Genomic DNA, 11,912 nt, shown 5'->3' on the forward strand with positions numbered 1-11,912 from the left:
CTTTGACGATTTTATCAAGGTTCTGAAAGAACAGGTTAAGACACCCACGAGGGCGGGTGACACCGAAATCGATAAACGCACTCAGTACAGATTGTGTGTGAAATCAACTTGAAGAAAATGTTTTTTAGGAAAATTCGGAATTTTGTTTTTGTTACGTTGCCTTTTTCATATAAACTTCGTAGCCGCTGAACTCAATTTGAGCGTCACCGCCTTCGTGAGAGTTGTCTTAACCTGGTTCTTTCAGAACCTTGGATTTTATGTGCAAACTAATCATAGTTAACCGAGGTAATCTCACAAAAGTGGAATAAATTCCTTCAAATGCAGCAACACATTTTTCGAGCAATTCGATTCTTCTATTTTCCTTGACATTGTTAACATTCTCGGTTATAAAACTGTTTAATTTTCTATGTAATTGTTTTCTTAAAAAATATTTCAAAAAGTAACGCTCTTTACGAATTTATCTGTGTTTAGTTTGCACACAAATCTTGGCATACGATCGTCGCCTCTACGAAAAACTACCAGGAAGCTCATAGAAACGCAATAACTGAAAACCCGAACTTTGACAACACGAACGACAACGATTTCATCCACAGAGATGAACAAAACCTAAACGTCAACAAATTTCTTTTTAAAATTTTCGTCATCCTGAAAGTTGAGGTTAAGTTGCCTTCTGTGGATGACATTTGACATTTCGAAATGACCTTAGAAGAAACCTAACAATCAATACTGGAGCATTGGCTTTACCAGATTTTTCGGTACATCATTGGTGGCAAGAATTAAACACAAATTCTTGAGAAGTTTCGCATCTTAAAGCCAATGCTCCAGTATTTTACTATCACGGTCAAGTAAAAGTTCGAACAGACTACGAATAGTCGAAGCTGACAAGAAGACTATCAATCAATGTTTTATTTACCAGGTAGTGCTAGGCACAAGAACATCAAATGTGAACGGTCAATTTTCTGCAAATGCTTCACCAGATGCGAAAACCAACGCTTTCTTCGTCAAGTTCTGTTTCCCAATTAAGAGCGCTCACCACTTGGCAATTTTGTAGCCTACATTTGTGCGTAAAAATAATCGTTTTTTGATGATTTCTCTGGGCCAAAATCTTTTCTTAAAAAGGTAAAACCATTAAAGTATGTAAAAATGTGTTACTTTTAAAGGAAAAATTGATTTGTGGTTGATAACTTAACCCACTTGGAGAAACCTTTGCAAAACACATAAATTTACACATTTGCAAAGGTTTCTCCAAGTGGGATAAGTTATCAACCACAAACCAATTTTTCCCTTAAAAGTAACACATTTTTACATACTTTAATGATTTTACTTTTTTAAGAAAAGATTTTGGCTCAGAGAAATCATCAAAAAACGATTATTTTTGCGCACAAATGTAGGCTACAAAATTGCCAAGTGGTGAGAGCTCTTAAGGTATTATAAAACAGGTATAATGCAATGAGCGTCAACACAAGGTATGGTCGAATGTCAAACTTTGTATGTAGCGGAGGACATACAGTCGAAGAAAAATAAGAAACTGGCAATACAATCCAATCAATGCTATTTATTCCACATGTATTACCAATGTTACGATATTTATGTATGTATATGTATTATAACTTGTAAATCGCATGTGGATTAAAACATCGTTTGGATTGTATTTGTATAAAAAACCGAAATCTATTTTTCTTCGAATGTAGCGAGAGGTGAGTTTTTTTTACATGAAATCGCTATGTCCTCCGGTTTGTATGAACAGACCATACCTGGTTTGTACATTCATTGGTATAATATCCAAAGTATATAAACATACTGAAGGTAATGCAAATTCTCATCATATCACAAATTTTACGGAACCCAAGTTTCGGGTGAATGTAAAACTTGTTGCTTGCGTGACGTTTGGCAGAAATGTGTTGTTCTACATACAATTTTTTGTGTTGAGTATATAAAGTTGCAACCTAACAAAGTGAATTTAACTAGTTCCAACATTGTAAAAATTATATTCACCCGAAAGTAGGGTTCCCTGAGTTTTTGTGGATTAGCATATTTGCATACTTTGCTAATGTCGGCCCCAAAGGACATAGAAACGCACTTATTTTTATGTTATTTTGTTGAGTACGTTGAGGATAAATCTCAGGCTGTTTTAGTACCGTTGTGGATTGTCATACAAAAAATTCACCTCTTGTTATGATTAACATCGTCGTGATGTAGTGAATTTTTTAATACGTCAAATCAACAGAAGTGGAGTGTTCTTGCTTATCTAATTAAATGGCGATGATTTTCCCAACATAACAGTACAGCTTTGGATAAGTTGGATCCTTGGCCATACTTGTTTTAAACTTCGTTAATGTTTTCAAGTTCGCGCATTTTTTTTATTTCATGAGGTTCATGAGTAAAATATTACTTCAGCGTCCATAAATCTAGTACTAGTGTGTTGTGTCAAAACAAATGTTATGATGACGTTTCGTCGGACATGTTTTTCACTTGAGATTTTTTGATTTTGCTGCCGGTTTCGTTTTCACTGTAAATTTTGCAAAAGATATTACGATAACATCAGCATAGACTTTGTTTCGGTAGAAAAACGCTAGACAGACGATTCGTTGTACAAACGAAATTGTGCAAACGTCTGGATTCGTATGGACTCGTAGCAGAAAATAAAGAACAAATTTCAGAACGAGTTTTCTTTATCCAACATGGACGTCCCAACAGACCGCCGTTTAAATGATGGCAATAATTCGGTGTTGCCAGTGCCTGGAACTGAAAATTCGAGTGAGTCAAGTAAGTATACCCGCCAATCAATTTTGATCTGACGTTTACGAGCAACATCAACAACAACAAATTTGTAGGCAAAAAGCCCAGTTCATCGTCCAAAGAATCGTCATCAAGGTCGAAACGACGTGACTCTCGCTCAAAGTCTCCCAGAGGCCGTAGACATCGAAGTAAAAGCCGATCAATCAGTCCGTCCAATCGTGGAAGGCAACGAGATCCGCGTCTACGCGGCCGACGCTCTAGGTCACCGAATCGTGGTCCACGATCACCTCCACGTAGTAGAAAGAGTGGCAGTCGAGATAGGTATCGCAGCAGTCGTCGTAATTGGTCGCCACGGAAGAAAGGTCCGGTGTCACCACCGCCAATTCAAGCAGTAAATCCATTCAATATGCCACCGCCGCAAATCTACTCGGATGGCTACAATTATACGCAACCATACGCACCACCAGCACCGTATGCTTCGTACGATTATTCAATGCAGACTCAGGCTCCATTCAATTCATATCCGAATGCAGGTGTAATGCAACCAGTTCCGCCAGGTGATTTACGAAATTCCAACGACAATCTGTGGATTTTTTAAACAATTTTGTAATTGACATTACAGGCGATGACTTTCAACAATCCGGCTGGGGACATCCATCTCATATGGCTATTCCTCCACCAACTTTGGTTATACCGCCACCGATCCAAAAGCCCGTCGAAACTGAAGAAGAGAAACTGAAAAGAGAGGGTGAGCACTGCCTGTTGAATTATTAACTCTTTTGCCAGTCCCCATTTCAATGTTGTGAAAATTCAAACCCTCCCATCGCCGTAGTAGGAGTTCTGAGCAATTGTAAAAATTGAATTCTTTTCAGCTGCCGTTGCGAAAGAGAAGAAAACTCAACGTGCCACTCTCGGTAAGCAACGTGAAGACTACAAGCGTCGTGCAGCCGCTCTAAAACGTGAATTGAATACACTCAAAGAGCAACGTGACGATTTGACCTCCGGTGGCGAGCCGCCCAGCCCAACAACGAAAGGTTTTATCAAAGAAAATGATCGCCTTCAGGTAACTAAACATCACATACGTCAAATTAGATTGCACGGAAACGATGAAAAAGAAATTTTCTGTCGATACACGCGGAAAATTGCCGTTTAACTGGTGTTGCAGTATTGACAAAGTGCCTGGCCACTTAAATGGACCACTTTTCTGCGTGTTCACAATTTGTTTTTGAGTCGAATTTGCTTATGTAAAATTACGAGAAATTGAAGTCGTTTAAGGAATGCGTGGGACTAAATCGCTTCTGACTTATTCCGATCAATTTCGAAATTTACGAGCGAGACATTTTTCAGTTTAGTTCAGTTAAGACATGACCGCAATTGTGGACACACGAAATTACTGTTAAGCTCCAATCAGGAGCAAGATCAATTCATTTCTCTTCATTAAAGTCACTTCCATCATTACTACCGATCATTTGTTCGATTCCTCGTTTTTCCGATTCAACGCTCTTTGCAACCGCAATCATTTTCTCCTTCAACTAAACGTATTTAAGACTAACACCACGAATGATCATGTTCATTCCTTGGATTAAGAACTGATTTAGCTTCGTAACATTGATGGATTATTCATCCTTTTTGGGAGTGCTTCCTGAAAGACACTTCTAAATTTACAGTTGTATGTTCCATCCACTCAACCCACTCGTACCAACATTTTCTTATCTTTCCATAAAATTTCATCAACGTCAGACTATAATTCAATGAAAAGGGTAACCAGACATCCCCTTTAAAATTCCGATACAAACCTATCGTATCAGTTCGTAGTGCTTGTCCTTCCAAAACATCCAATTCTGAAGAAAAAATTTCATGACAACGATCCATTCATTCCGCAAGTAGCGACATCATTTTCTGAATTATACCGTTCAATGTGGAACTGGGGATCTTCGCGATGCCCACAAAAATTCACACAAAGACACAAAGATCCCATCTGATTAGAATTTCGATTTACTTCACAAATGGCGATACATGAGTACACGAATTTGTTTCAGCTGCTTTCCAGCTGTTCCACTCATACACTATCGTGTTAAGCCAAAATAACAGAGCATTTGTCACTGTGCTTCTGAAGAACACTCTTTTGTTTACCACTGAAATCTTCCACTTTTCCAATGTGGTCACACACACACACAATGTGGTCTAAATGACGTTCTCAGCTTTCGAATGCTCTGCAAGGCTCACATGCAATGAGTTGCGTTTTTTCGGCTTAACAATACATTTGACTTAAAACGATCATGATGCTGACGTCCCAGATTTTAGTTTATAATCAGGACCGAAATCCACCCATAGGTTTAGGGCTTCATAACTTGCACTTATTAGGTGGCGAGTTGTGGTTGACTCAACAACGTACAATCTGATTAGTCCAACTCAAAAAAAATCCGAAGAGTTGCGGCTGTTAATGGTAGCTGTTTGAGTTCCTAGAAACGAATGAATAGTCAGTTAAGGTCATTGGAACTTTCGTAAAATGATTCCATATTCAGGGGTCATTGAACAGATAACTATAAAAGTCATCAGCAGAACATTTGACGGAAACCGGAAGATTTTTTTCAAATATTTTCCCCACATTTTCAATGGAACGAATTTTACATAAGCACATTGACTCGAACGGATTAAGTTTCTTCTCCATCCGTACATTATGCGCAATATTATTTTTCTTTCTTTCTTGTTTGTCAACGAAACAAAAAAAAAATTTCAACTTTTTCGCAGCATCACTTGGTCGATTGTACAAATATTAAAATTGAATTTAGAAGTTTTATGATAAAAATAGAGAAGTGATGATAGTAATGACGGCAGTACTCAGACTGTCGTGATAAAGAGACGATTATCATCTAAACTCTCGGAGAGATATAAATACCTCGGTGTTGTTGATCGAATGCTGTGAGAGATCTTCTGTCCCTGAATCAGCCATTTTAGATTAAGGAACTTTAAATGTACGCCGATTAAAGAAAATGAAAAGAAATTTGTTCACTTAACGTTGGAACTAAGCAAGCAAATGGACGGCGAAAAGTTATATGGCGATCGATCAATATTGGATCGGAATACGTACCGTTCGTTGCTGTTAATCTCAACGTTGAGTTTACAGAAGAAAAAAAATTCAAAAACAAATTTAGCTTTTAAGTACTTTTTGTAATGACCAACACACACATCCCAAAAATAAGTTTATGTAACGGAAATACCCTTTGGCATCACCCGACTGATAAATGTTTTTGAGCACACGGCTGATAAAAGTTACTGAATAATTCCACACGCATAAACAATTATTGCAATAAAATTGGGGTTTGTCGGCTCTGAGAATGTAAGAAGAAAATGTGAGATTCGTCATGCAAGTTTAAATTTCATTTAAACCAAAAAAAAATCAATTTTTGGTTTGATCCGTCTGTATATGTGATCGTTCATTCGTCTATTTTTCATTTAGTTACAAATCGACAATAAGATCACGTCCATCGAAAATGTCATCGAGGTGCTGACAAATATCATTGGTACCGAGGACACATCGCCAACGCCGTCGCCACCACCACCACCGACACCGGTCAAATCGAAAAAGGACAAGAAAAAGAAATCGAATGACACTTCGGATGACGACAGTTCCCCGGAACGGCTGAAGAACAAGGCATTGGAGAGTTTGAGGAAGAAGAAGGGAAACGATTTGAAAGTGGCTGAGCTGCGTAATGACGACGATATCAACGCGATGTGAGTAGTAGAATCTTTTTTCAATTTAAATTCCCATGAGGGGGAATCAATTTGTTTAGACGTTTCCAATTTTTGATGCGAGGGGTAAATGACTTTCAAATCAAGTGTCATACGGTTCTTTGATTATTTAAAAAAAAATGATCGGATCGGGTTCGGATTGACATGCTTCAATTTATGTTGACCGGAACCGGATTTCGACCTGAGCCTAAACTAAGATTTCAGGTTTGACCTGAACTTTTAACCTGATCATAAAATTTTCCATTTTGGGCTCAACCCGAACACGACCCGAATCTGAACCGAACCTGAAATGTTGCTTTCGGATTTGACTCGAACTAACATCAACCTGAGATTTTCAAGTTGTATCAGGTCGGATTCGGGTAGCCCCTACCACAGGCGTCCCACTTGTCCGAAATGTCCGAAATGTCCGAAATTTTACACATTTGTCCGAAATTGTCCGAAATGTCCGAAATGTCCGAAATATTCTTCAAGACCTGACCAGAATTAAATATATAAACTTATAAAAGTCTCATTTTCAAAAAAATTGCCTGCGGCGCGCTTCACAGAATTTTTAATTGAACTTTCAATCTATCAATACTTTGTCCCTAAATTTTTATTCACTTGGCTGTAAGTCATATGGGTCTTTATGGCAGAAAATACCGGAAAATGTGTATAGGTACCGCGATCACTATAATTGAAAATTATGTGGAAATATGACGTTAAATGTGTAATATTTTTTTAACTTAAGTAAATCTAAATCGATTTTCAAAAACGTTTTGTTCGAAGGAGAACTGAATTCCTCAGGTCACGTTTTTAAATGGGCGTTATCAGCTCAATGGTCTGGGATTAGTTCTCGAAAAACCGATATGCTCATTGTTTCTTTTCCTATGGAACACGATAACTAACTCAGCTAATTCAGCTAATTTTCTAGACCTGGTTTTCATTCAAAAAAGCATTTCCTCAAAAAAAAATCCTGTTTTTCTGATTATGGTACTCGGGCATAATGTTACAATTCTTCCTTCGAGTGAAAATCAATAAATCAATATTAAGATAATAATTTAACGAGTGAGCGCAGCGAATGAATATGTTAGAAAATAGATGTAGCTCTAAAAGACAGCCACATTATTTCTTCCATCCTTCGATGAATTACATGCAAATGATGTAGGTCGACGAAGGAAGTTTATTGACTAAAAACCACATATTTAAGGAAATTATTCTATGCGAGGAAAATGTATTTCTCAGCATTTGTCCAAAATTTGAGAAACGGAAAGAAGCCTGACCCGTATTCAACCTGGTTTTATTTAAACATACAGTCTCGCAAGGTTGAAAGACGACATGTTTCTGATTCGGGAATTGTGGTTTGTAGTTGAATTCACAAGAATTTCGTTTGACAAATGAAGATCTGGATTTCTGTTTTCTGAATTTTTATACTAAAATACCAAATCTAGATTTTCGTTTGTTTGACGAAATTTATATGGGATCTATTACAAACCCTTACCTCAGAAACATGTCAGATATTATTCTTCCGCGACATGCATTAGTTAACCTACATCTTTAACACTATCTTTTCGTGAAGGTTTCAAGCCCTCTATTCAGGTTTATGATCTGTACAGCTACAGGTCATGTCAAAGTATACTTTTAAAAAAATCTCATCTCTCACTTTATATGAGGCCTTAGAATTTGTTGGTGGAATACTTAAATGACTTACAGACTTTTTCTAATGCGTAACTTTAGTGAAAATTAGAAAAAAAATGTCCGAAATTTTTGCAGAAAATGTCCGAAATTTTTATGAAATGTCCGAATTTCGGACAAGGCAAAATTTAGTGGAACGCCTGCCCTACCATTTTACACCAGAAATCACAAATCTTCACGAAAAATTGCGGGCTTCCCGAACTCGAATTTCCAGTTTTCAGGTCAAGTTCGGGTCTAACCTGAAGTTGAAAGTACTGGTTCGGATCGAACCAATTCTTGTTCGGATCCGGTTCGGATCGAAAATTTCAGGTTCAGGTAAGTTCGAATGGAACCCGAAGTCTTATTTCAAGAACCTGAAATAAGATTCGGGTTCCGGTCAGACCGAACCCGAACCGTTCGAAGCATTATATTTTAATTAAGCTCTAGAGTCGTTTAGCCTTCACGTTGAAGCCTTGGTCAATGACAAATTATTTTCATCAAATCAAACAGGTCTGTAGACGACAAATACAAATGTGCGCAGAAGATCAACTACGTGCACTACGATCCACAGATGCATTGGTGCAAACAGTGTAACATATTCCCTAAAACGGCAAAAGGTAACTTCCTAGGACAAACTTAAAAGACTTCACCTTACTGACCGAACTGCATTTTTTCCCCAGATTTTCTAATTCATTTGCACAGCAAAGAGCATCAAGACTCGCAAAAGATTATCGAACCACCGTGGCATGATAAGCAGGTTAACGATGTAAGTTAATGTGTAATCGACGACCGTTCGACAACTTACTAAATTCGTTAAATTAATTTGCTTTCAGGAAATGCCAAATTACCCGGACGCGCCAACTAAACGCACACCGATACGTGGTTTGCAATTTTTCGTTCCAACAACTGGATGGTACTGTACCATTTGCTCGATTTGGATGGGTGATTTACATTGCGCCTCGCTGCACCTTAAATCACAAAGTCACGCAAACAACTACAATGTAAATCTCATTTTGCCTATTTCTTCCAGCGCAACGTTTAACCAAAATGTATCTTGTTCTCACCAGAATTACACCAATTCGAATCCCCATTTCGAGGTCGATTGGATGGGCGAAAGACATAAAGCCTACGAGGAGGTTCGCCAGAAAACGCCTCTAGCGATTGCTGATCGACCAGGTCTACAACAGCAACAAGCACCAATTGTACCGATTCCAATGCCAGTTCCACCACCAAATCTTACAATGGAACAAGAAGTCATCGAAGGTATCCCGTTGCAATTGCAAATTCCAACGACGCATAAGCTTGACCTGGATGAAGGTAAGAAGAAGAAGAAGAAAAAGAAGTCGGACGAGAAAAAGGATAAAAAGAAGAAGAAACGATCGAAGAAACGCCGTCAATCATCGTCGTCGTCGTCCAGCTCCGATTCGTCCGACAGTGAAGCGAACACACCAGGTGAGAAAAGTCGCGAAGACACATCACATTCGATTCGGGTTGCGATGCGCAATTTGCTCAAACAGCAGACCGAGAAGAAATTGGAAGAAAGCGGTGGCAAGTGGACAGTTGTACAGCAAGCTCAATTAACCGAACCGGCACCACCGCCACCGACAATCAGTACGAACGGTGAGAATGATAATCGTCGTGACGATTTAATGATTTCGCAATGGAATAATCCCGAACCCATCATCACTGAGGATGAGAAAAAGTTGCTGGAGCAGTTGAAAGGTCGATTGAAAGCCAACTCGAAGGAACGTGAAGTTAACGGCCGCAAACGAAGTAAAGAACGTAGCAAGGAACCGAAAGAAAGAAATCGCAGACGAAGAAGTCGCAGTAGAAGCCAAAGTCGAAGTAAGCGAAGTCGCAGTCGTGATCGCCGACGAAGCAGGAGCCGTGAGCGAAGAAGAAGTCGTTCCCGTAGTCGCGGACGATTCCGTAGCCGATCAAGAAGTACTGGGAGATGGGGCCGACGATGGTCTAGGTCACGTTCGCGATCTCGTGGTGGTCGTGTTGAAAAGCCAATCGTTCGCTATCCAGAGTTTAGACCACGCGTTCCCGAAAAGGAGATAGAGAAATTGGATAGAAAGAAGGGAGAGAAGAAGAGAGATCAAGACGAGCCGAAGAATGCAAGTTCAAGCAGAACGGATAATAAGAAAACCGTCATTGTTTTGAAAAATCCAAATTCCAATAAGAAGTTGCCGTTCATCGGACGAATGCCGGTCTTCAAGAGGCAGACTAACGGTAAGAAAAGTTTTGTTTTATTTAATTTTCTGGGGATTGATTTTCACAGTTTTCTCGCGATTTTACAGAAGAGGAAGTAAAGAAAACGGAAACCACTACAGAATCTGTGGCGAATCCGAATTACCATGCAAATTACTACGAGGGCAGTGTTCAACAAATGCCCATGGAAGATTATGATGATCTCATGCCAGATCCAATGCAATTCGTTTCACTAATGGGCCCTGCTCCTCCACCACCACCAATGGTTCCTCCGCCACCATCAACCGTTGACAAAAATGAGCCTGTTCTACCTCCAGGTTTGTTAAACACGAAATAGTTCGCTCCGCTTACACAAAAACTCATGTCGCATTTCTCATCAGGCATTGATGAAGCTGACGCAGACCTGGTACGAAAAACAATCAGCGATGCTCCACTGCCACGCAAAGGACCATTGCCGCAAGATTTCCAAGACGCACTCAGCATTATTTTCGATCAGAAAACCATTCCAGATCCGGAAACCGATAAAATCAATCTGCCCGAACCGAACATCGAAGCAGATCAGCAAATTATTCCAATGCAAATTGTCGACGAACAATCGCAGCATACGATCGACTTGTATCAGTCATCGTTCCCACTAACCGGTCTGAAAACCGACGCAGATTTGTCTTTTGCCGAAGATGTCGACATACCGGATCCGATGCCATTAGCTATTCCGCCACCGCCACCACCTCATGTGGAAGTTTCGAAAACGATTGATATGGTGGATGAGGATCCAATTGTTGCTGCGAAAAAACTGGAAGATTCCGCGCTCATGGATGACTTAGCGATGCTGGGTATTGATGCGTCCGATTTGGCAGCGCAGTGCATTTAGTTTTCAGTGTTTCTTGCTAGCATCGGGTTCAATTTGATTACACACTTGATTATTGATAGTAGGAATGTAAACCGGCGTATGTGGAATGGAATGGAAAATTTGTTTAATTAAAAATTATTTTGCTGCAATCAATCGACTCTCATTTGGCTCTTTAATTGATGATGTTGTCTGTTGTATCCTTGAATCCATTGTCTTTGCCTTATTTCAAATGTGTGAAGAGTGAAGTGGTAATTAATCGTAGAGTCTATCGATACAAGCTCATTCGTGCTTCTTAGACCCTTTTTGCATGAAAAATCGTAAGAATTACAAATGCATGTCAGTCCGAAAGCCTGAGTGCACCATCCGAAGTGAACAATATTTGTACAACGATTTTTGTTCTTAAGTGCCAAGACAGCCATAATGTGGTATATACATTCCAGCGATTACATTTTTTTACACCAAAAATGACTTCTGTACACAAAAAATCAGTTTTTTACACAACAACATTTTGTGCACAGAAACCATGATATTAGGGAACGTCAGATTTTGTCAACAGAAAATCTTAACGAAAACAAAAACGACAAGTTTGACAGATTCGCTGAAAAATGATTAAGTTTTGACTGCAAGACGCAGGAATGCAGTACACTAATGGTTTTCTCAATCGGACCAATATATGCTGAGCGATAAGCGTTTGAAAATGTGACAT

At 39.1% G+C, this 11,912-nt stretch overlaps 1 protein-coding gene across 5 annotated transcripts; it reads left to right on the top strand.

Moving 5' to 3' along the window:
- Window positions 1-2,451: 2,451 nt before the first annotated feature.
- LOC119076563 (zinc finger matrin-type protein CG9776) lies at window positions 2,452-11,359 on the top strand. 5 transcript variants are annotated; one of them, XM_037183348.1, is made up of 12 exons: window positions 2,452-2,766; window positions 2,835-3,296; window positions 3,362-3,487; window positions 3,612-3,802; window positions 6,200-6,474; window positions 8,653-8,759; window positions 8,823-8,908; window positions 8,976-9,143; window positions 9,210-9,606; window positions 9,691-10,377; window positions 10,446-10,673; window positions 10,737-11,359. In XM_037183348.1, the coding sequence occupies exons 1-12, from the start codon at window positions 2,682-2,684 to the stop codon at window positions 11,225-11,227; spliced, it is 3,303 nt and encodes a 1,100-aa protein (XP_037039243.1). In that variant the 5' UTR covers window positions 2,452-2,681; the 3' UTR covers window positions 11,228-11,359. The 5 variants fall into 5 exon arrangements, with proteins under 5 accessions (XP_037039243.1, XP_037039242.1, XP_037039241.1 ...); XM_037183347.1 differs by having other exon boundaries at window positions 8,823-8,854; window positions 8,888-8,908; window positions 9,210-10,377; XM_037183346.1 differs by having other exon boundaries at window positions 9,210-10,377.
- The last annotated feature ends 553 nt before the right edge of the window (window positions 11,360-11,912 follow it).

The sequence above is a fragment of the Bradysia coprophila genome, unplaced genomic scaffold (assembly GCF_014529535.1).
Source record: "Bradysia coprophila strain Holo2 unplaced genomic scaffold, BU_Bcop_v1 contig_232, whole genome shotgun sequence".
Classification (NCBI taxonomy): domain Eukaryota; kingdom Metazoa; phylum Arthropoda; class Insecta; order Diptera; family Sciaridae; genus Bradysia; species Bradysia coprophila.

Coding starts and splice junctions, on each gene's coding strand:
- LOC119076563 (XM_037183346.1), top strand. CDS start 2,682: ATGGACGTCCCAACAGACCGCCGTTTAAATGATGGCAATAATTCGGTG. Junction 2,767..2,834: donor TGAAAATTCGAGTGAGTCAA/GTAAGTATACCC, acceptor ACAAATTTGTAG/GCAAAAAGCCCAGTTCATCG. Junction 3,488..3,611: donor AGAGAAACTGAAAAGAGAGG/GTGAGCACTGCC, acceptor AATTCTTTTCAG/CTGCCGTTGCGAAAGAGAAG.